We start from the raw sequence: 25,691 nt of genomic DNA on the forward strand, positions 1-25,691 counted from the left end.
CGTCCCTTTACTGTGAACATCTGTCCCCAATCAGCTTTCGAAAGTTCTTGCCTAATACCGTCAAAATTGGCCTTTCTCTAACTTAGAACTTCAACTTATAGATCTGGTCTATCCTTTTCCATCACTATTTTAAATCTAATAGAATTATGGTCACTGGCCCCAAAGTGCTCACCCATTGACACCTCAGTCACCTGCCCTGCCTTATTTCCCAAGAGTAGGTCACGTTTTGCACCTTCTCTAGTAGGTACATCCACATACTGAATCAGAAAATTGTCTTGTACGCACTTAACAAATTCCTCTCCATCTAAACCTTTAACACTATGGCAGTCCCAGTCGATGTTTGGAAAGTTAAAATCCCCTACCATAACCACCCTATTATTCTTACAGATAGCTGAGATCTCCTTACAAGTTTGTTTCTCAATTTCCCTCTGATCATAAGGGCATCTATAATACAATTCCAATAAGGTCATCGTCCCTTTCTTATTTCTCAGTCCCACCCAAATAACCTCCCTGGATGAATCTCCGGGAATATTCTCCCTCAGTACAGCTGTAGTACTATCCTTTATCAAACATGCCACTCCCCCTCCTCTCTTGCCTCCCTTTCTATCCTTCCTGTAGCATTTGTATCCTGGAACATTAAGCTGCCAGTCCTGCCCATCCCTGAGCCATGTTTCTGTAATTGCTATGATATCCCAGTCCCATGTTCCTAGCCATGCCCCGAGTTCATCTACCTTCCCTGTTAGGCCCCTTGCATTGAAATAAATGCAGTTTACTTTATTAGTCCTACCTTGTCCCTGCCTTCCCTGACTGTTCTCAACTGTACCAGTCTCAGATTGATCTCTTTCCTCACTATTTCCCAGGGTCACACCCCACTTCCCCCCACCCCCTCACCTTCCTAGTTTAAATCCTCCCAAGCAGTTCTAGCAAATTTCCCTGCCAGTATATTAGTCCCCTTCCAATTTAGGTGCAATCCGTCCTTCTTGTACAGGTCACTTCTACCCCAAAAGAAATTCCAATGATCCAAAAATGTGAATCATTCTCCCATACACCAGCTCCTCAGCCATGCATTCATCTGCTCTCTCCTCCTATTCCTGCCCTCACTCGCTCGTAGCACTGGGAGTAATCCAGATATTACTACTCTCGTGGACCTCCTTTTTAAATTTCTGCCTAACTCTCTGTAATCTCCCTTCAGAATCTCAACCTTTTCCCTTCCTATGTCATTGGTTCCAATGTGGACAATGACTTCTTGCTGGCCCCTCTCCCCCATGAGAACATTCTGCACCATCTCGGAGACATCCTTGACCCTGGCACCAGGGAAACAACACACCATTCTGCTTTTTCGCTGCTGGCCACAGAAACGTCTGTCTGTACCTCGAACTGGAGAATCTCCTAACACAATTGATCTCTTGGAACCCAACAAACCTCTCGTTGCATTTGAGCCAGTCTCAATACCAGAAACTTGGCGGTACGTGCTACATTCCCCTGAGAATCCATCACCCCTTACATTTTCCAAAACAGCATACCTGTTTGAAATGGGTATATCCACAAAAGACTTCTGCACTAGCTGTCTACCTCTCTTACCTTTCCTGGAGTTAACCCATCTATGTGACTGTATTTGAGACTTTCTTCCCCTTTCTATAACTGCCATCCATCACACACTGTTGCTGTTGCAAATTCCTCATTGCTTCTAACTGTCTCTCCAACAGATCCATTCAATCTGATAAGATTTGCAGCCAGCAGCATTTATGGCAGATATAATCTGCAGTAACCCTTAAACTCTCTTTCAACTCCCACATCTGACAAGAAGTAACTATCACTCTATTAAAGGCCATTTTTGCTCCTTCACAATCTACAGACCCAGAAAATAACACCGCCTTATTCCTCTACAAACACTGCCTCAGGTTAAATTAATAGTTATGGCTTATATTTTAAGTTTAATCAAGAGACATATCTCCAAAAACATATAATCAAGAAAGAACCCACACTACTCACTACTGCAGATTCTCTGTAGGCCACACTTAAAACAACGATTAACTTATCTGATTCTGTGCTGTGAACTTCGCCCAACAGTTCCTCCAAGATCAGTTGTGAATTTCACTGTTTATTAATTTTCCCAGATGCACTCCGATGTTCAGTGACACACGAATTCAAACATTAAAGGCCGTAACTGTGCAGGTTCTCTCTCTCTCTCTCTCCTGCAATGACTTCATCATGTGCTTTCTTTGTCTGTTCTTCTCCCTTTTAAAACTGCTGTTGTTTTGACTTTTTTTTTCAAAGTTCCAAAACAATGCAAAAGAATATAAAACAGTAATTGCTGCTCATGCAATTCGAGGAAATCACCTCCAGCACTTAAAATCCCTCAAAAAAAGAGTAGCTGTTACAACCAGAAAATTTTCCCATCTTCCATCTTGGATTACCTTTATTGTTTGATTAAAATAATTAGGTCTAGACTAAAGCAATATCAGTAACTGGGTTAAATATTTAATTTTATGTAGTGACGTTCAGAGTAGTAGGACTAAAGAGATAATATACACACATTCCATCTCAGTTATAACAGTACCACTGATAGGGTTGCTGTTGTGCTTTCACCCACAGCAGGTTAGTTGAAACTAAACTATTTTGGGTACTTACACCTGTTCCATACACACATGGCAAGCATCAGCACTGAACTTAATACATTTATATGGTGCAATGGTTTACAGACTATACCTGGAACCCTCTAAAAGCCTCTGTTTAAAATCAGTGATATGGGATGGTACTAAACTGACCCCATTTTAACCTTTACATATGTACAACACCGACTCCTTACAGTCCCCAGATCCTGACCCGCAACTTTGCTGCTCCACAATTCCCAGTGTCTCTATGGATCCAACACCCTTCTCCCCACCCCAGGCCAGACCCGATCTGACCTGACATCCTACCCTCCAGTGTCACAAGTCTCAACAAAAAACCCCTCCGCCAAATACGAACTCCTGTGACCCAAGCCCCAAATGGACTCGATCCACATTTACCTGCAGGCTCAATTTCAGAACTTGTACTTTGTGCAAGGCCAGAAAACATCTTGGCCTCAAATGTCAGTCCATAGATATCTCATCCTGAGCATCAAATGTTTGCAACAACTGGTGGGTTTCCTTGTAATTATGGCATTCCTCCATTCATTGACTTTTTCTGGCATAGGCAAAAGTGAGGACTGCAGATGCTGGAAATCAGAGTCTAGATTAGAGTGGTGCTGGAAAAGCACAGCCGGTCATGCAGTATCCGATAAGCAGGAAAATCAACGTTTTGGGTAAAAGCCCTTCATCAGGAATATGCATGTTATTTTGGTAACAACATTTCGTTGTTACCCTGGAGGCAAAAACACTGTTCTACATCACTAACAATAACACTGTTCTACATCACTAACCCTTTCTCCATATTCAGTCAGCCCTCATCCGCCACAATCTGATTCTTACAATTGTTCAACATGTGTAAGCGGAAGATGTGGTGTCTCATCACTTTCCATGACGTATTCAGATTCTGAAAAAATGAGTCACCTGTAGCGTTGCTTATAACTTGCTTTCTGGCTGAATGGGCTTCTGATGTCCAGAACCAGAAATCAATGATGCCTAATTGACATGCATGGAACTTTGGAAGGGCTGCACGTACAAGTGAGCAACTTCAAAGGGAACACTGGTAATCTGTGTCAATTAACCTCAAAGAATGCATCATTAATGGTCTGGTTGACATGTTGTAAAATTACCATTTTCCCATCATTATTTATAATCTTACCCAGACCTTTCCACTTCCTGTCCTTCTGTAATGTCGCATATCCCTAGGTTAAAATGAATTTCTGATGGCTTTATATGGTATTGGAAGGCTGGAACTTTCTCTGGCACCTCAAACTTAAATGCAAGGCTGCTCAGATAGAAAAGTGGAGTCAGTTGTAGCCCTTTCCCAAGTCGGAGGATGATCTATCATTATGAAAAAGGAATTTTTGGCTCTTTTCCAAAAAAGGTTGATAATAGCTGATAATCATTGGCAGCGTGTTGTTTAATGGACTACTCATGCCCAGGGTAAATGCTAAGTAGACCAACCAAGTTGTAAATATGATTTTATGAAGCATTTATTACTGCATGGTTTCTTTCACATATCCAAAACTAAAGTGATTTTTCATTAGTGTGATCATGACAATGTCCTTATTTTCACACAGATTCACACAAATCTCCCTCTTATCAGTTAGGAATTTAGCTGGTGGATCCACTCTGCTCCCTGTTCATTCTCCATTCGCTTGTTCATTATAACACATTTCTCTTTAACAATATCACTCTGGAGGGATTAAATCTCATCGTCGCATCTATGTAACACAAAATAAAACCCTTTATTACATACTTGCAGGTCCATTTGTACAAGTTTGTTCAAGTCTTGATAAAAGTAGATCAGTATGGGCCATGATGACATCCTCCAAAATCATTTTTACATATGGACATAAGCAATACGTTGCAAGTTTAGTCTCCTCATTGCCTTTTATTCCCAAATCCATCAGTCAGATTTTTAACACATAAGATTGATGGGCCTGCAACCAATACAGTTTTAAAGATAAGTGGCCTTTTTTTCCCCATTGAACTCCTATCTCTTGATACCAATAATACCTGCTTCACACTTTGATTATTGTATTCCTTTGACAACATCTATCTTCTCCAACATCTGTATTGTGTAAACCATAACTCTACTGAAATATCAAAAGCAATTACCTGGTCACATTTGATGTCCAGTTTCAACTCAGTCTCTTCCATAGGCAACCTGCTCAATAGTACACTGTTAAACTGCTTTCCCCAGTGTGAGACATTACAGGGAACTAACACTATTTTTTAGTGATTTCAGTATGTTGTCATCATTTGGAGATGCCGATGTTGGACTGGGGTGTACAAAGTTAAAAATCGCACAACTGGTGTTGTGAGATTTTTAACTCAGTATGTTGTCATCCCCATCCAACTCTCAGTTTACAATTTTACTCTAGGCCATACTTTTTAAAGGATAAATGTAATATTTCAATCCAATCCACTTCCCACAGTGGACGTACTCCAATGCAGTGCAACTGAATGAATTTGCAAACAAAACATTTATTGCTGGCCTGGCGCTTCTTGTACAATTCACTCTGCCTTAACACTATCACAATCTTCTTCTTTCAAATCTTCTGTGTTGTGCCTGGTTTCAATAAAATAGCCAGACATCCCTGGGGTTAATTTCTCTTCTGAATCCCTAATTCCTGTCACTTGTTATAATAGAGCAGAGCAGTTCAGGCAGCATCCAAGGAGCAGCGAAATCGACGTTTCGGGCAAAAGCCCTTCATCAGGAATCAGCAGTCATTGTTTTTACCTACTTGTTATAATGGCCAGGGATAACACTACTCTCACTCCTTTTAATTATAATTCTCCTTTCCTGGCACTTCCACCCTGTGTGTTGGCAGTCAGCATTGATGCTGTCATTGAAACTCTCCATTCTTTGTTGAAGCGGTGAATGTCCCACTTGAGTTAGAGCTACGAAAGCCACCTGGAATGAATGTTTCCCCAGGCAGGTTCGATGAGGCCTCTGACATCTTTTCAAAAATATGTTTTGAAAACCCCCAAACCAGGGTTCACAGTTTGTGGATACTGTGTAGGTTATTTAAAACTGAGATGAGGAGAAATTTCTTCACCCAGAGAATGATGAGCCTGTGGAATCCTGTGTCACAGAAAGCAATTGAGGACAAAACATTGAACGTTTTCAAAGAGTTAGATATAATTCTTAGGCTAAAGAGATCAAAAGGTATGGGGAGATAGCAGGAACAGGGTACTATGTTGGATGATCAGCCATGATCATATTGAAGGCAGAGTAGGCTTGAAGGGCCAAATAGCCTACTCCTGCTCCAATTTTCTATGTTTTTACGGGTTTCCTTCTTTTAATAGTAGGAATCTACGTTTGATATCTTAGCACAGACCAACAATTTTTAAAGCAAAAATTGGAGTTGGATATCTCCAAAGAGAATTTTTTCAAATCTTGAATGTAGTCTGTTAAATTCCATATTCTTCTATGAAATAACCATCCAACTTTCTAAACTGATCAAGTCTGACCACACCAGGTATGCATTTTAACAAATCATCTTTCGCATACATTTTGTCTGTGAATGTTAATCGGCTCTCCAAACCTTCCTTGGTTTCCAATTCTAGAGTCTCTTACAAAATTTTAATCTGTTCCTGCTTCTCATGGGAAGTCTCAGTGTCAAGGCCATATTTTGTTTTGTCTTTAATAAGGATACAACATCGGTCTACAAACATACATACACTGATGCATATGGATTTTAAAGGTTCACTTTCACAAAACATTGGTGGGACATAGTACTCTAAAAGGTTATACTTAATTCAGTCATTTTTCTCAAAAAAGTCAAATTTCTGTCTACAAATAGTTCTATGGATGGAATTTTACAGGAGCCTGAATAAGCTATGCTATGGCACGATATCCAGAAATAACTACATGGAAAGGTTTGTGAGGATTTTCTTGAGAAATTAGTTACATGTTCCAACAGAACTCTGGATGCTGAGATGGGATTTTCACTAAGGAGTAGTGAGTTGCTTATTAACAGGAAGATGCGTTTACTGACCAGACACGTACAATTTAAAGCACGGTACAGCACACGTGCAGATTTTGGGGGTTGGGAGGGGAAAAGAGATTGGCAGGACCTGCGAAGAGAGCTAAGGATGAGTGTGGAAGGGGGAGAGGGAATGCCAGCTCCTGGGCCCTCCTTGTGCAACTCCCTCCTGCATTCTGGAATCTTCTCATCATCTGCCACCCCAACTAAACCTTCAGCTTCTGGGGCTTTTTCACTCCAGGGGATCCCTCTGTCCTGCATCCAGCATCTCTCTCCCCACCAGTGAAGTCCAACTCAAAATTGTACACGCTTCCCTGTGCATGCACAGTAATACATTTGCACATCATACATAAAATCTGTGATGCCATCAGTACTTGCCCAATTAATGCACATGCATAGTTCCTGGTGTCAGCAAATACTGCGATGGTAGTGAACCCACACATTCACATCCACAGACCCTGGCACCTGCCAGCCTCTCTGCATCATCATGGCACATCTCTGATTTACTTGAACCAGGCTACTAGACTTCAAGCTGCACCAGTAATTATCACTGCAATGCTGCAGCAAGGACCCTTTGCCCCATGGACAGACTCTCAGTTCATCAATTAGATCAGGCCGCATCTCTGGGCAGCCTCCTTGCTGTCAGCTTTTACTCATACTAAGCCTGGCTGGATCCACATAGCATAGCTGCCTTGCATTGTATGCCCTATAGCCAGAGCTACCAGGATCATATTACTTTTATCCTGCCTTGCTGTTTAATGCTGACACAATGCTAGCAAGTTTGTCATGGGTGTCAGCCTGTCTCAGTCAAGTCAGGGTTTTCGGCAAAGTGAGCCAAAGGGGCAGCCTCTGATACCAGTCCAGGGGCTTTGGTTCAGTCAGGGTCCTTTCTTCATATGGAGTGAGGAGTCCAAATGCTGGGCAGCTGGCCACTTGTTCTTGGTTCTTTCTGGCCTAATATGGGCTGTTAGTTCTTGGAATGAGAGAAAGGGAGGTGTTAAAGAGGGTGAAAGTAGGTCTCACAGATGCTGGTGTTAGTGCAGGTGGGCAGCACAAAGTCCATGTAGTGTTAGCAATGTGGGAATTGGGGGGAGGGAAGGTGCTTGCACACGAGAGAGAATTGTATAGCACAAGTCTTGTTGGGAGTTGGGTATAGTACGAAAGATAGAGTAGCAGACTGAGGTAGCAGAATGAAGACAGTAGCACTTGCTTTATTTCGCCAGATAGCACAATGGCCTCGGTGGGAATCTCAGATCAGGCTGGCAGTGACTGATGTTGTGGCCTCCTCCAGACTGACAGTGTTTGTCCAGGTGTATATATCCTTTTTAAATATGACACCAGTGCAAGGGATTCCAACTCATTCTGGAATATCAAGAGAGTGGCAAGCTCTACTGATTAAAGCAAATGGGAGAATCAGGATAGCATTGGCCAAAAGGTGCCTCACAGGGGTGGAAGTAGGTAGTTGATAAGGGGAGCTTGGGATGATAATGCAAGAAAACTCATTAGATGTTGCACAGACAAATCCCCCTGGCATTTGACACAATTTATAATTAGTCAATAAAAAAACCTTATGATTTAGCCTTTTGTGTTTGGATCCAAGCCAGTGGACGAGATGAAAACCAAGTCAATAGATGTTACTAACTACTTAGCCTTACAACTCTTTTCACTCCTCATATTGTTCTATATTTACCCAGTCAACCTAACTATTTGGCATTTAACCATAATTAGACAGAGACACAAAATATATTTTAAAAGGTAACATTGAAAATATCAAAATGATTTTGTAAAGAGGAAGGAATGCAAAGAGATCATGCATCATTGTCCTCAAGATTACTTTTGCACAATAAAAAAAATCAATGCAATTTAAGCTTGTAAAACAGGTAAAAGATCTAAGAAACATTTCTAATGAGATTCTAATTAACTTACCTTCCATGCAGTAAAGTCTGAGCATTTAGCCAATGAAACATAAGCGAATTAGTTATGAATGGCTAAACCTCACAAGAAAGCAAATCTTAGCAGGACTTATACACTTAATGGTAAGGTCCCGGGGAGTGTTGCTGAACAAAGAGACCTTGAAGTGCAGGTTCATAGCTCCTTGAAAGTGGAGTCGCAGGTAGTTAGGATAGTGAAGGCGGCGTTTGGTATGCCTTCCTTTATTGGTCAGAGTATTGAGTACAGGAGTTGGGAGGTCATGTTGCAGCTGTACAGGACATTGAATAGGCCACTGTTGGAATATTGCGTGCAATTCTGGTCTCCTTCCTATCGGAAAGATGTTGTGAAACTTGAAAGGGTTCAGAAAAGATTTACAAGGATGTTGCCAGGGTTGGAGGATTTGAGCTATAGGGAGAGGCTGAACAGGCTGGGCCTGTTTTCCCTGGAGCGTTGGAGGCTGAGGAGTGACCTTATAGAGGTTTACAAAATTATGAGGGGCATGAATAGGATAAATAGACAAAGTCTTTTCCCTGGGGTCAGGGAGTCCAGAACTAGAGGGTATAGGTTTAGGGTGAGAGGGGAAAGATATAAGAGATATAAAAGATATAACTTTTTCCACACAGAGGGTGGTACGTGTATGAAATGACCTGCCAGAGGAAGTGGTGGAGGCTGGTACAATTGCAACATTTAAGAGGCATTTGGATGGGTATATGAACAGGAAGGGTTTGGAGGGATATGGGCCGGGTGCTGACAGGTGGGACTAAATTGGATTGGGGTATCAGGTCTGCATGGACAGATTGGACCGAAGAGTCTGTTTCCATGCTGTACATCTCTATGACTCTAGAGGAGATTTTATTTACCATTTCTACCATTATACAACAGATACAGTAAAATGAGACAGTGTTCCTCCACTACTGAGCACAAACTACACAATTGTACATGGCATACAGTGCATAAGAAGTGCAAAACACGCAAGTTACAGTGTAACAGAAGGATGAATGATAGACATTTATCCAGCAGCAATTCAGATGGGAAAGAGTCTGATTATACTGTGTTAAGGAGCCTGATGGGGGCTTGGGGGAAGAAACTGTTGCACAATCTGGCTGTTGCACAGTCAGACCATATTATCCGGTATCTTCTGCCAGATTGCAGGAGGGAGAAGAGTTTGAGTGAGGGGTGTGTGGGGTCCTTTACTGTGCTCTTAGCCTTTCCGTTTCAGGGTGTGGAGTAAATGTCTGTAATGGAGGGAGGAGCTTCTTCTCAGCTGTCCTCACTATCCATTGTAGGGTCTTACGATCCGAGATGGTGCAATTCCCGAACAGGCAGTGATGCAACAGCTCAGGCTACTCTCCCAATGAGCCTTCGAGAGAATGTGGTGAGAATGGGTGGCGGGTGGTGGGCTTTCCTCAGCCTGTGCAGCAAGTAGAAATTTACACAACAATCCTTTACTGTTTATGACATCTTTCGATTACAGCACTTCAGTATGCTTTCAATGGAAAAGAATAATTTGCCAGAGGTTGTCTCACTGGCTGAAGCTCAGGAGAATTAGCTGAAGTTGCTTTCTATTCTAAAATCAAAAAAAGAGTTTGCCAAAGATTTTCACGGACAGCTGTGTAAAGGCTCACTGATTAAGACATTTGATTTAGCCTTAAAATAGAGAGTCTGCATATGATGATGCTGTCCCAAGTACAATGTACTATTCATGCTGCCTCCTCATTACCATCACAATAGTTGTATAAACAAGTGTAGGAGCTGCACACTAGCTGTAGACACCAGGAACACAATCCTGCACTGTGGAATTGCTGTGACAAATACTGACAGGGCATAGTTCTGATGGCACCTTGCATGATGTTACAAGATAGGAGGAGAGACGTCCTCAACCCAAAGAGGCAATAGGTTTTCTGGACAATATCTCCACTGCTAGTGAAAGACAAAGAGGAAATCAAGGCCAGGGTTCTTAGTTCTCAGAACATGGCTACAATGCTAAATATTCAATGACATCACCAGGGTTGTCATGGTAACATACTACACTTATTCTGTTACACCTCCAACATTGCAGGTTCACTGAACAGAAGACTCAGATCCACCACTTCTTTCACTCTGCCAGAATCACTGCACAATGCGCCATTACATCTCCAATTTTCATTCCATCCCTCACTTCTCCACACCTCATTGTGGTATACTGCACACCAGTTATTTGACCATTTGTTTATTCTTTCATGCAAACTAAGCATTGCTAACGAGGCCGGCATTTAGAGTCATAGTCATAGAGATGTACAGCATGGAAACAGACCCTCCGATCCAACCCGTCCATGCCGACCAGGTATCCCAACCCAATCTAGTCCCACCTGCCAGCACCCGGCCCATATCCCTCCAAACCCTTCCTATTCATATACCCATCCAAATGCCTCTTAAATGTTGCAATTGTACCAGCTTCCACCACATCCTCTGGCAGCTCATTCCATATACGTACCACCCTCTGCGTGAAAATGTTGCCCCTTAGGTCTCTTTTATATCTTTCCCCTCTCACCCTAAACCTATGCCCTCTAGTTCTGGACTCCCTGACCCCAGGGAAAAGTCTTTGTCTATTTACTCTATCCATGCCCCTCATAAATTTTGTAAACCTCTATAAGGTCACCCCATAGCCTCCAATGCTCCAGGGAAAACAGCCCCAGCCTGTTCAGCCTCTTCCTGTAGCTCAGATCCTCTAACCCTGGCAACATCCTTGTAAATCTTTTCTGAATCCTTTCAAGTTTCACAACATCTTTCCGATAGGAAGGAGACCAGAATAGCACACAATTTTCCAAAAGTGGCCTAACCAATGTCCTGTACAGCCACAGCATGACCTCCCAACTCCTGTACTCAATACTCTGACCAATAAAGGAAAGCATACCAAACACCTTCTTTACTATCCTAACTACCTGCGACTCCACTTCCAAGGAGCTATGAACCTGCACTCCAAGGTCCCTTTGTTCAGCAACACTCTCCAGAACCTTACCATTAAGTGTATAAGTCCTGCTAAGATTTGATTTCCCAAAATGGAGCACCTTGCATTTATCTGAATTAAACTCCATCTGCCACTTTTCAGCCCATTGATCCATCTGATCAAGATCCTATTGTAATCTGAGGTAGGAGAAAGTGAGGACTGCAGATGCTGGAGATCAGAGCTGAAAATGTGTTGCTGGAAAAGTGCAGCAGGTCAGGCAGCATCCAAGGAGCAGGAGAATCGACGTTTCGGGCATGAGCCCTTCTTCAGGAAGGGCTAATCTGAGGTAACCCTCTTTATTGTCCACTACACCTCCAATTTTGGTGTCATCTGCAAACTTACTAACTGTACCTCTTATGCTCGCATCCAAATCATTTATGTAAGTGACAAAACGTAGAGGGCCCAGCAGCGATCCTTGTGGCACTCCACTGGTCACAGGCCTCCAGTCTGAAAAACACCACCCTCTGTCTTCTACCTTTGAGCCAGTTCTGTATCCAAACGGCTAGTTCTCCCCGTATTCCATGAGATCTAACCTTGCTAATCAGTCTCCCATGGGGAACCTTGTCGAATTCCTTGCTCAAGTCCATATAGATCACATCTACTGCTCTGCCCTCATCAATCTTCTTTGTTACTTCTTCAAAAAAACTCAGTCAAGCATTTATTGTTCATCCCTAACTGCTCTTGTGCTGAATGACTTGCCAGATGTGAGAGTTTAAGGAGAGTTTACGAGTCACTGTGGATTTTATCTGCAATAAGTGCTGTTGGTTGCGAATCCTATCATATCAAATGGATCGGTTGGAGAGACAGTTAGAGGAAATGAGGAATTTGCAACAGCACGGTATGTGATAGATGGCAGTTATAGAAAGGGGGAAAAGTCACAGATACAGTCACATAGATGGGTTAATTCCAGGAAAGGTAAGAAAGGTAGGCAGTTAGTGCAGGAGTCACCTGTGGCTATCCCCATTTCATACAAGTATGCTGTTTTGGAAAATGTAGGAGGTGATCGATTCACAGGAGAACGTAGCACGAACATCCAAGTTTCTGATATTGAGACTGGCTCTAATGCAACGAGGGGTACGTCGGGTTCTAAGAGATCAATTGTTCCGAGGTACAGATAAATGCTTCTGTCACCAGCAGTGAAAAAGCAGAATGGTGTGTTGCTTCCCTGGTGCCAGGATAAAGGATGTCTCAGAGAGGATGCAGAATGTTCTCAAGGGGGAGAGGGGCCAGCAGGAGGTCACTGTCCACATTGGAGCCAATGACATACGAAGGGAAAATGTTGAGATTCTGAAGGGAGATTACAGAGAGTTAGGCAGAAATTTAAAAAGGCGGTCCTCGAGAGTAGTAATATCTGGATGACTCCCAGTGCTACGAGCTAGTGAGGGTAGGAATAAGAGGATAGAGCAGATGAATGCATGGCTGAGGAGCTGGTGTATGGGAGAAGGATTCACATTTTTGGATCATTGGAATCTCTTTTGGGGTAGTAGTGACCTGTACAAGAACGACGGATTGCACCTAAATTGGAAGGGGACTAATATACTGGCAGGGAGATTTGCGAGAGCTGCTCGGGAAGACTTAAACTAGGAAGGTGAGGGGGTGGAGGTGGGGGAGGTGGGGTGGGACTCAGAGAGATAGTGTGGAAAGAGATCAATCTGAGACTGGTACAGTTGAGAACAGAAGCGAGTCAAACAGTCAGGGCAGACAGGGACAAGGTAGGACTAATAAAGTAAACTGCATTTATTTCAATGCAAGGGGCCTAACAGAAGGCAGATGAACTCAGGGCATGGTTAGGAACATGGGACTGGGATATCATTGCAATTACAGAAACATGGTTCAGGGGTGGGCAGGACTAGCAGCTTAATGTTCCAGGATACAAATATTATAGGAAAGATAGAAAGGAAGGCAAGAAAGGAGGGGGGAGTGGCATTTTTGATAAGGGATAGCATTACAGCTGTACTGAGGGAGGATATTCCCGAAAATATATCCAGGGAAGTTATTTAGATGGAACTGAAGTAAAAACGGGATGATCACCTTACTAGGATTGTATTATACACCCCCTAATAGTCAGAGGGAAATTGAGAAACAAATTTGCAAGGAAATCACAGCTATCTGTAAGAATAATAGGGTGGTTATGGTATGGGATTTTAACTTTCCAAACATAGACTGGGACTGCCATAGTGTTAAAGGTTTAGGTGGAGAGGAATTTGTTAAATGCGTACAAGAAAATTTTCTGATTCAGTATGTGGATGTACCTACTGGAAAAGGTGCAAAACTTGGGAAATAAGGCAGGGCAAGTGACTGAGGTGTCAGTGGGGGAGCATTTTGGGGCCAGCGACCATAATTCTATTAGATTTTAAATAGTGATGGAAAAGGATGGACCAGATCTAAAAGTTGAAGTTCTAAATTGGAGAAAGGCCAATTCTGACGGTGTTAGGCAAGAACTTTCAAAAGCTGATTGGGGGCAGATGTTCACAGGTAAAGGGACGGCTGGAAAATGGGAAGCCTTCAGAAATGAGATGAGAATCCGGAGAAAGTATATTCCTGTCAGGGTAAAAGGGAAGGCTGGTAGGTATAGGGAATGCTGGATGACTAAAGACGTTGAGGAGAAAGTGAGGACTGCAGATGCTGGAGATCAGAGCTGAAAATGTGTTGCTGGAAAAGCGCAGCAGGTCAGGCAGCATCCAAGGAACAGGAGAATCGACGTTTCGGGCATAAGAAGGGCTTATGCCCGAAACGTCGATTCTCCTGTTCCTTGGATGCTGCCTGACCTGCTGCGCTTTTCCAGCAACACATTTTCAGCTAAAGAAGTTGAGGGTTTGGTTTAGGAAAAGAAGGAAGCATATGTCAGGTATAGACAGGATAGATCGAGTGAATCCTTAAAAGAGTATAAAGGAAGTAGGAGTATCACTCAAGAGGGAAATCAGGAGGGCAAAAAGGGGACATGAGAGAGCTTTGGCAAATAGAATTAAGGAGAATCCAAAGGGTTTTTACAAATAAAATAAGGACAAAAAGGTAACAAGGGAGAGAATGGGGTCCCTCAAAGATCAACAAGGCGGTCGGTGTGTGGAGCCGCAGAAAATGGGGGAGATACTAAATGAGTATTTTGCATCAGTGTTTACTGTGGAAAAGGAAATGGAAGATATAAAATATAGGGAAATAAATGGTGACACCTTGAAAAATGTCCATATTACAGGGGAGGAAGTGCTGGATGTCTTGAAATGCATAATGGTGGATAAATCCCCAGGACCTGATCAGGTGTACCCGAGAAGTCTGTGGGAAGCTAGAGAAGTGATTGCTGGGCCTCTTGCTGAGATATTTGTATCAATGATAGTCACAGGTGAGGTGCTGGAAGACTGGAGGTTGGCTAATGTGATGTCACTGTTTAAGAAAGGTGGTAAGGACAAGCCAGGGAACTATAGACCAGTGAGCTTGACGTCAGTGGTGGGCAAGTTGTGGAGGGAATCCTGAGGGACAGGATGTATCTGTAGTTGGAAAGGCAAGGACTGATTAGGGATAGTCAACATGGTTTTGTGTGTGGGAAATCATGTCTCACAAACTTGATTGAGTTTTTTGAAGCAACAAGATTGATAAAGGCAAAGCGGTAGATGTGATCTATATGGACTTCAGTAAGAAGTTCGACAAGGTTCTCCATGGGAGACTAGTTAGCAAGGTTAGATCTCACAGAATACAGGGAGAACTAGCCATTTGGATACAGAAGACAGAGTGTAGTGGTGGAGGGTTGTTTTTCAGACTGAAGGCCTGTGACCAGTGGAGTGCGCCCACTACTTTTCGTTATTTATATAAATGATTTGGATGTGAGCATAAGAGGTATAAGCTACTAAGTTTGCAGGTGACACCAAAATTGGAGGTGTAGTGGACAACAAAGAGGGTTACATCAGATTACAACAGGATCTTGACCAGCTGTGGATCACTTAATCAGTAACTTCTCAGTTTCTGCTCTCCTTTCATACAGTGAATCCAGGCTTTGTTTTGAATGCTGGAGCCATGGACATATCTCAGCTACTTGAGGAAGAAAAGGCTAAACATTTTGCTTTGTTCCTGATACCTGCAAATCTCTACATTATTTGCAGTCAATTTAGCAATGTCTCTCCCTGCAGCTCTAAATGACATTTACAAAAGCTATCTTCTTTTCGTACACATCCAATTCATCAACATTTCATAAATAAAAACAGAATAATGTAGCTTGCAGGGGATCTGCAATAATTAAAAAAAGAAGTCCTGAAGGAACAAAGCAGGTTTGGCAGCATCTGGGGAGAAAGAAACAACTTTCACTCAAACAATTGCCATTATTTTTCTCTCTCTACCAATGCTGCCAGACCTGCTGAGTTTTTCCAAAAATTTCTGTTATTGAATCAGCATATTATCATCATGTAGGAATTCACAAATCCCCCTTGACTCAGCTATTTTGGAATAGTTTATAGCAAAATAAAGGAATTACTAGATCTGACCAAACCCCTAGACCCTGCTATCAAAACTGTCAAAGAGCAACAGTGCCAGTGTGAAAAGAGAGAGAGAGTGAGGATGGACCAGACAGACAGTAACATCTATCCTGGTAGTTTTTCTCATCCATCTGTCAAAACCCAGGTGACTGGGAATAAAAATAAGATTTACTAATATTAGCAAATCTATTACCTGACCACCCTTTTGAGGAGGTGGACACACCAATTTAGATAAGTTCATCTGGTTTAGTCAGTAGCCAGGGACTGGAGGGTGTGACTGCGAGAGAGACAATTCTGGAGTTTGAGCAAGTCAAAGTGGAGGAGTCTTAGCCCTTTATGTGCCCATTTCAATTGTTGAGGCTCTTGCACCTTGTTTGGCTGTGGGATAGAGGAACAAACTGACCATGGCATTGCGGTAAAGAAAGACATTCAAGGGGGACTGTGGAGGGAATTAAAAAGATTGTCATGGTAGTAGAGGATAGTACAGTCTGTGTATAGACACAGTTCTCTGCAATTGAGTGTCTTGGAGTTCAAATAGCAATGCTGCATGTAGTGCCAGGGTTCAGTACTTCTGCCCTGACAGTGAAAGGGTCTTACAATGACAGGAAGAAGATTGAGTTGCCATCATTCATGCGAATACCAAAGACATTGTCGGATCTAGGAAACAGGTTCTTCTGAGAGAACATGAACAGATAAAACAAAAAGCTGGACTGTGGGATATTTACATGAGCTAAAAGCAAATTGGAGCAGGATAAATAGGATTAGAGCATGAAATGCATGGCTCAAAGATTGTTAAGGGGAGGTCTTCACCCAAACCATGCTGAGAAATGTGCTCCAGTGAATTTTAGATACAGTTTTGAACTAAATAGTGGGAATAAGGAATCAAGTGAGAGAAGATGTGACAAATTCAAGTTAAAAGTTTGCAAAGTTGAAAAATGAAAATTGATAATGAGAGTGTAACAGAAAGGGACATGATGTTCAAACGGAGTGAACCAGGATATAAGGTTAGAAGCTGTGAATCTTTTTTAAAAAGGCACTCTGTCTGAATGCATTTACAACAAGGCAGATGAATTGACAGCACAAATGGAAGTAAACAGAAACAATTACAGAATGCTGAAGAAATTTGCCACACTCTCAGCATCTGACAAGAGTGAAACAGAGTTAACTATTCGAGTGCGGTATGACACTTCTTCAGAACTTCTGCTGTCAGACCTGCTGAGTTTCTCCAGCATTCTCTGTTTGTTTCAGATTTCCAGCATCTGCAATATTTTGCCTTTATGATGTCACTACCAGTACAAGGACTTAGCTGCAAAGTGACCAAGGCTGGCAACTGAACGCTCGGAGTATTCAACACTTACGAAGAAAACAGAAAAGAGAGTGGGAAAGCACTGTTAACAAAGGATGAGAGCAATCCCTCAGTGAGACAGAATCTTGAATCAAAGCACACAAGATGTAAGATCAGTTCGGGTGGAGTTAACCAAGAATTATCAAATATTGGTGGGGCTCATTTATAGGCCTGCATAGTAATGTAGTGCAAGATATAAATCCGGAAATCAGAGTTGGATATAATAAGGCAAACTTCAAACTACATATTGACTGGCTAAAACTAATAAGCAGTAATGACATGGAGAACAATTTCCTGGATAGTACGCAAGATGGTTTGTAAACTGTATGTTGAGTAACCAACTAATTAGCTATCTAAGATCTAGCAATGTGCAATGAGAAAGGGCCAAATATAAATTTCATAGGGAAGAAACCTTTAAGGAAACTGACTGTAATGATGGAGTGCACATCAAATTTGAAAGTGAACTATCTTTGGTTCCAAAAATCTTAAATCTAAAAATAACTACAAAAACATGGGGAGCAAATCAACTATAGTAGATTGACAAATGACACAAAAGTGCCTATACAGTTGCCAAAAATGTAGTAGACCTGAAGATTGGGAAAAATTTTATGTGAGAAATATAAAAGGCAGACTGTAAACAAAACTCCATAGGTATTTTAGAAGGAAGATTAGCAGAGACAAATACATTTAAGTCAACAAACACTTTGTGTGGCTGACCTCACTGACAAAGATATGGAAAATCTCCTAGAAAGGGAACCAAGAGGCTAGCAAAAATGAGAAACTGAAAAGGAATTAGTATTAGTTAACAAGTAGTACTACAGAAATAGTATTACAAGTGAATATATCCCTTGGACCTGATAATCTGCATCCCAAAATGCTGAAAGAAGTGATACAGAGATAGCGGATGCATTGGTGATTGCCGTCCAAAATTCTATAGGATTTTGGAACAGCACCTGTAGATTGGAAGGTGGCAAATGGTATATCATAATTTAAGAAAGGGAGAGAAAACACAGGGAACAAAAACTTGCTAAGTTAACACTAGCAATTACTATAATATTAGAATTTATTGTAAAGAATGCAATAACTGGACTGTGAGATTCCAATATATTTCAGTGTCATTTACTTTAAGACTGGATTTTTTGAAATAATAATGTATGGTGTTTCTGTGTATTTGAGGAATTTCATTATTAACTTTTCAGTATCTCCATAGCCACGGTGATTTCCTTTATAACAACTGAAGGGAATAGCTTTCAAAGCTAACGGCTTTTTCTATACCTTAGCAGGGGCTTAGAACAAAAGGTTAATAATTATGCATCATGGCTTCTGTTTCAATGTTGTCAAATTGTGCTTTTTCTTAAACGGAAGGAAAACACCTGTAAGCTTTGGGAAAACATTTTTTAGGTTTTCAGTTTGGACATGTTCTGCAGAAGCCCTTTGATGAAGGTGGATTCATAAATCACTACTCATCAAGAAGGGGATAAGATAGTAAAACAAGATAACTATAGAGTAAGAAGGTTAGTGATAATCTCAGGGGAGAAATATTTGAATAAACTCTGAAACTTCTTTAATTTCTCCTCCCAGGATAGTCCTGCTATCCCAGTCTGGTGAAATTTCATCAACACCCTGTATGGTAAAGATATCCTTCCTTAGAAAAGGAAATCAAAACTGGTTATCCACATTAAAAGATGAAAGACTTAACAACAATCTAGGTTTGTTCACTATATCATTTTACTTGAATGACACTGTAATCTTTAGCTATAAATTTTGTGTCTTATGGTCCTGCTTCACAACCACCTGATGAAGGAGCAACGCTTCGAAAGCTAGTGCTTCCAAATAAACCTATTGGACTATAACCTGGTGTTGTGATTTTTAACCTTCCAAACTAGATTCTGATCATTCGCAGACTTGGGGATTACAATCTTATGTTTGGTCCACACATCTAAATCAAATTACGTGGTTTGTGTATAGTGAGTACTGATTCTTGTGATACCCCACTAATTATAACCTGCCAATCTAACAATAATTGGTTTATTCTTACTGACTTATCTCTGATAATGAATTCTCCATTTATGACCGTATATTACCCCTAATTCCATGTGTTCTAATTCTGACTAGCCTTCTGTTTTAAGTTTCACCAAAAATCTAATGTACCACATTACATTTTAAAATCTTTTCCCTTTAATGAACCATGACTCTCCTTTCATAGAGGAGAAAGTGAGGTCTGCAGATGCTGGAGATCAAAGTTGAAACTTTATTGCTGGAACAGCACAGCAGGTCAGGCAGCATCCAGGGAACAGGAGATTCGATGTTTCGGGCACAGGCCCTTCTTCAGGAATGAGCAGAGAGTGTTCAGCAGGAGAAGATAAAAGGTAGGGAGGAGGGACTTGGAGGAGGGGCGTTGGAAATGTGATAGGTGGAAAGAGGTCAAGGTGAGGGTGATAGGTCGGAGTAGGATGGAGGCGGAGAGGTCAAGAAGAAGACTGCAGGTCAGGAAGGCGGTGCCGGGCTGGAGGGATCCGGCTGAGACAAGGTGGGGGGAGGGGGGATGAAGAAACTGGTGAAGTCCAAGTTCATCCCCTGCGGTTGGAGGGTTCCCAGTCGGAAGATAAGACGCTCCTCCTCCGACCGTCGGGTTGTTGTGGTTTGGCGGTGGATGAGTCCAATGACCTGCATATCCTCGATGGAGTGGGAGGGGGAGTTGAAATGCTGTGCTACAGGTTGGTTGGGTTGGTTCGTCCGGGTGGCCCAGAGGTGCTCTCTGAATCGCTCCGCAAGTAGGCGGCCTGTCTCCCCAATATAGAGGAGGCCACACCGGCTGCAGCTCCTTTCATAGATCCATGCTGACTCTACCAATCCAACTATAATTTTCTAAGTGACCTATTATAATTCTAGCTGATGTTATTATGGAAGGTATGTGGGGGAAGGTAGCTGAGAGTGCGATAGGTGGATGGAGGTGGGATAATGGTAATAGGTCAGAGGGGAGAGTGGAGCCGATAGGTGGGAAGGAAATGGACAAGTAGGATAGGTCATGAGGGCATCTCCAGCATCTGCAGTCCTCACTTTTGCCTACAAGAAGAGGAAGGCAGATTATTATCTGAATGGTGGCAGGTTAGGAAAAGGTGAGACGCAACGAGACCTAGGTGTCATGGTGGAATAGCTCCTGAAGTTGGTGTGCAGATGCAGCAGTCAGCTAGGAAATCTAATGAGGTGAGGCCACACCTTGAGTATTGTGTGCAGTTTTGGTCTCCTAGTCAGAGGAAAGACATTCTTGCTATTGAAGGAGTCCAGTGAAAGTTCACCAGACTAGTTCCTGAGTTGGCAAGACTGACATATGAAGGAAGACTATATCAAATGGGTTTGTCCTCACTGGAATTTAGAAGAATGGAGGGGGATCTCAGAGAAACATATGAAATCATGACAGTACTAGATAGGTTAGATGTGGGAAGAATCTTCCCAATGTTAGACAAGTCCAGAACTAGGGTCAGAGTCTAAGAATAAAGCAGTTTGTCATCCAGGACTGAGATGAGAAAGAATTTCTGCATTCAGAGTTATGAACCTGTGGAATTCTCTCCTGCAGGAAGCTGTTGGGGCCAGTTTGTTAGATATATTCAAGAGGGAGCTGGATGTGGCCCTTACTGCTAAATGGATCAATGGGTATGGACAGAGGGCAGGAGTGGGGTACTCAAACTGCATGATCAGCCATGATCATATTGAATGGTGGTGAAGGCTCAAAGGGCCAAATGGCCTACTCCTGAACCTATGTTTCTATGATAGATTTCTATAGAGCGGCACGGTGGCTCAGTGGTTAGCACTGCTGTCTCACTACACCAGGGACCCAGATTCGATTCCTGCCTTGGACGACTGTCTGTGTGGAGTTTGCACATTCTCCCAATGTCTGCGTGGGTTTCCTCTGTGTGCTCTGGTTTCCTTCCACTTTCCAAAGATGTGCAGGTCAGGTGAATTAGCCATGATAAATTGCCCATAGTGTTAGGTGCATTAGTCAGGGGTAAATGTGAGGTAAATGTAGGGCAAGGATCTGAGTGGGTTACTCTTCGGAGGGTCGGTGTGGACTTATTGGGCCGAAGGGCCTGTTTCCATACTGTAGGGAATCTAATCTAATCTAATCTAAAGATATTAAGGAATATGGATACAGGGGGAAAATGGCATTAAGCTGTTAAGTCAGCCATGATCTTGTTCTTGAAACTTCTTCTGGAGGTCGTCACTGGACTCAAAACGCTTTCTCTCCACAGATGCTGCCAGACCTACTGAGCTCCTCTAGCAATTTCTGTTTGTGTTTTAGATTTCCAGCATATGCAGTTCTTTGGGTTTTCTTTCAAAGCAATAGAGACAGGTTGTGTTGTAAAGATGTGCAAGAGTTAAAACATGCCCATAGAGTCCGATATCAATGCCATTTCAAAATGGCGACCACATATACTCATGCTGATGATTTGCTTCTAAACTTGCAGTATAAGTCAATGACAGTTTTGAGGAAGTTTGAAGCTTTGACAGATGACTTATATACTGATATCTATGGTATTTCAGGATACATTTACTTTTTGATTGTTATCACTAATTTTCTGACAGCAACGATGCTTCATTTTGTAGTTAGACAATTTTCCATTGGTACTAAATTTGGTCTGATATTTTTGCACCAGTATATGCACAAATAGAACAAAGCAATTATGCTTACTAAACAATCACGGAATCTTGGGCACAATTTATGCACATAAAAACAATACCTCCAAATCTCAAGTATTTATACTGGTCTCTCTCCACCTGTAGTAATGGATCCACCAAAGTTAGAGCTTCACAAACCAGGCTCCTGAAATTCCATGTGTTTAGGCTCTCCCAAATTTTAAACTAGATTTTCAGGTGCATTGGGGAACAAAGTCCTATTTCTAGCGCTCCACTGTGACAGTTTTGCAAATTTTTATGTTCTTGTACAAGTCATTATAAAAATGGGAAAAGCTTCCCTGGTCAGGGCTCCTAAATACGCTCCCAATATCACACTCATTTTAAGTATTTTCCTCAGGCCCAGATTTCTCCCTAATTTATTTGTGTAACACTGAACGCAAACTTTGTCTTGAATGACCAAAATCTGGTGTTTTAAAAACAATACATTTGAAATGTTTCCTTTACGAAATATTCATTGACATTTTTATGAATAAGTTAGCAAAGTTTGCTTAATAGAAAATAGGTTTATCATTAGAAAGCAAGTAGTTGAAACTTAGATCCAATCTCCCAACTGGAAGAAACCTAACTCTAAATGACTAAAGTATCTTTTAAAAATCTGTTTTCTCATTAGGTCGTTAATTTAAATTTTCTTCCATCAAAATGATCCAGCTTAAATTGTTGAAGCAGTTAAATGAGTACAATTAGAGAAAATCCCAACATAACTTATGTTGATGTTAGGGTGTGCTTTCAGTATGATGGTTTTAAAACCATTGAAAAAGATTGCAGAAACATGAGTTGTTCTTATTGGGATGCACAACTTTAATTTTTATGCTTAAAATTCTTCAATTTTTGTGCTTGTTGCACAGATATCATGGGAATGGCACCAAAAGAAACTTGCAAAACTTTAGCAAAATTCAGGAACAGAATATATACATGTGAGTTTAGCATTTTCCATGATGCACATTCACTTTTTGCAGTTTCATCTATACTAAAAATATAGCAGGAAATTTAGATCTAATTTGACATTAGAAGATAGAAAATAGAAAACAGGAAACAGCATCATTTGAGTTGAAACTTCCAGGTTGTGTCCTTGTAGGAAATTCCAAGGCAATGGAGATGGTGCAGGACCTGAGAAATAAAAACCATCGCCACTCCCTAACCACCCAACACCTGGAGGAAGAATGGTTCTGTTCTGCCTCGGGACCCTCCAACCCCACGCCATCAATGTGGATTTCACCAATTTCCTCAGTTCCCCTCCCCCTACTTTATCCTAGTTCCAAACTTCCAACTCTGCACCACCCTCATAACCTGTCCCACCTGTCCATCTTCTTTCCCACCTATCTGCTCCACCCTCCTCTCCGACCTATCATGATTATCCCCACCTCCATCTCCATTTACCTATCACACTCAGCTACCTCCCTCACAGCCCTACCCCCCTCCCATTTATCTCACCGCCCCCTTGGCTCTCAGCCTCTTTCCTGACGAAGGGCTTTTGTCTGAAAGGTTGATTCCCTTGCTCCTTGGATGCTGCCTGACTTGCTATGCTTTTCCACACTCTCGACTCTAATCTCCAGCATCTGCAGTCCTCACTTTTGCCTTTATAAATCTGTACTCAGTTGTAAAGTTGAATACACACTGCATATACGTAACAGCTGAACAGGATTTTAGTCTAGGAAAGCATAAAGAACAAAAATCACAGATTACCATAGTAACAAGGAGGCTTTTGCCATCAATTCCCACCATCGCCAAGGATCCCTTGAGCAAAGTGGTGAGTAAATAAGAAAATCAGATTGACTGTTATCTCAATATTTTCAATTTTATGAAAAATCTAAACAAATTGGAGATGATTAATCACTAAACTAATGCTCACGTCCACCAAAAAGTGGAAATATTAAATGGAGTTAGAGTTTAAATTTGCCTTTTCTTTCAATTAAACTTCCTATTAAACTCAACTAAGCATTTGGCTCCGAAACCCAATTGGGGACAATTTAGGTCACTGTGTGAACTTTTCCACTTGAATGAAATTAAAAGCAGATTACAGCTCATGAATATGCATTGCTTAATTCTGTATTATTCGATTGCTATGTTAAAAATTAAAAACTTTGTCAACTTATGCTTTTTCTCCACATGGTCATTGAATTTGCAATGTGCTCACATTTGCATTAATAAAGAAGAATGCACTAATATACACTAGTTCAATTATTTTATTGAGAAAAGAAAATGTGGTTGTTTTTTTTTAAAAAAAAAAGCTACTTTCCATCTCTTATTAGAGCAATTTTCCCTAAAATTGCTTATGTTCTCATTTATATAACAGAAGGTTGCCATGGTCACTTAACAGCAGCTTTATCCTTTCATGTACAAAATCTCTCCAAGTGCAGCAGAGGCTGCCCCTTGCACGGGCACAAATCAATGTTAGAACTTGTTTCCCTTGTCATTCAGCGTCAGAGCAAACAAACACTAACTGTAAGGTGTTGCCTTGACATACAGCCCTGCCAGCAGGAACTTCTGTTCTTAGTATCCACTGGGGAGTAGGAATGTGTGTAATTGTTTAGCAAGGCAAGAAAAAGGACGAGTTTTTTTTTACAAAAGACAAGTTTCTTTTTCACGTTTGGAAACAAATCCCTTAAAACTCTGTATTTTCATATTCTAAACAATGGAAACATTATTTTTATATAGAGAAAGCATTGCAAAGTAAATTACATAATAAAATCGCATCCTGTAGTACGGGTTAAACTAGTTACTGTCTTAACAAATTTCTGTGCTTTATTCAAGATCCTTAATGTTCAAACAACGCCTTAAAATTCAAAGAATACATTTTTATTTAAATGCTTCCTTATTCAAAGAATGGATCAGATAGAAAAGTAATATTCAGGTGAACCATGCCTAATGTTTTGAGCAGGCTTAAACTATCATATCCTCACATTTACACATTTGTAATTACCTGATTTAACCAACAGTCCCTGGGACGGCCTAGCTGAAGCTCTTGTCTGCTCCCACATTTTCTGAGACTTCGGGCAATGTTTTCCTGTTGCTGCGTTCCTCTCTCAAACTAATGGATCGGAGAAGTGAATTGTTTCATTGGTTTCTGCTCTCTTGGGTTCTCCTCCCCAGTCCTGTCTGCAATGTTGAAGTCTATTGCAGCTCAGCCTGAACAGCAGAAAGATGAGTCACGTGGCTCGCCCTGCTGCAGAACTCCAGCCTCTCCTGCTGTCAGCTTCAGACAGCTCAAACAGGAGGCTGCTTCTCTTACCCTTCAACATATTGATCGCAAACAGAGTGGAAGCTTGCAGCATTTCCCTTCAGAAAAGACACATTTTGTAAAAAGAAGTGCTGTCATCACTGAAGACCCACTTTTATTTCCCTGAAAGTTAATAAATTAACTCTCGGACCGCCCTTACCATTTCTGTAACTAAGACTTGTTTCCATCAGATGTTCTGGAGCTCATGATTTGAAACAAAATGTGAAAACATTCAAAATCATGACTTCGAGGAGATACAGGGCTGAGTGTCACTCAACATGCAACCTTCCGTCACTTTAAAAACATGGCCTCCTGATTTGGTTTCTGCTAGAATGCTGAAGCATCTTGGAAGAGATTGGGCTGAGTCATACGGTTAGTTGACTCAGTACAAGTTTGATCAGGTTCTACAGAGGGTTTCTCTTCTGCAAGGTTTGATAAGAGTTTCGGTTCAG

General features: G+C 41.5%; 1 protein-coding gene across 4 annotated transcripts in view; it reads right to left on the reverse strand.

Moving 5' to 3' along the window:
* The window catches only part of LOC122559039 (protein FAM107B-like), a 208,513-nt gene that overhangs the window by 41,246 nt on the left and 141,576 nt on the right, over positions 1-25,691 (reverse strand). Inside the window, exon 1 of one of the 4 annotated variants that reach the window (XM_043708197.1) lies at positions 24,943-25,162. The exons of the other annotated variants lie outside the window; for them this stretch is intronic. Within the exon in view, the coding sequence (XP_043564132.1) occupies positions 24,943-25,000 (58 nt within the window). The 5' untranslated portion in view covers positions 25,001-25,162. Of the gene's footprint in view, positions 1-24,942; positions 25,163-25,691 lie in introns of those variants that run through there. 4 annotated transcript variants of the gene reach the window in all.

The sequence above is a fragment of the Chiloscyllium plagiosum genome, chromosome 18 (assembly GCF_004010195.1).
Source record: "Chiloscyllium plagiosum isolate BGI_BamShark_2017 chromosome 18, ASM401019v2, whole genome shotgun sequence".
Lineage (NCBI taxonomy): Eukaryota > Metazoa > Chordata > Chondrichthyes > Orectolobiformes > Hemiscylliidae > Chiloscyllium > Chiloscyllium plagiosum.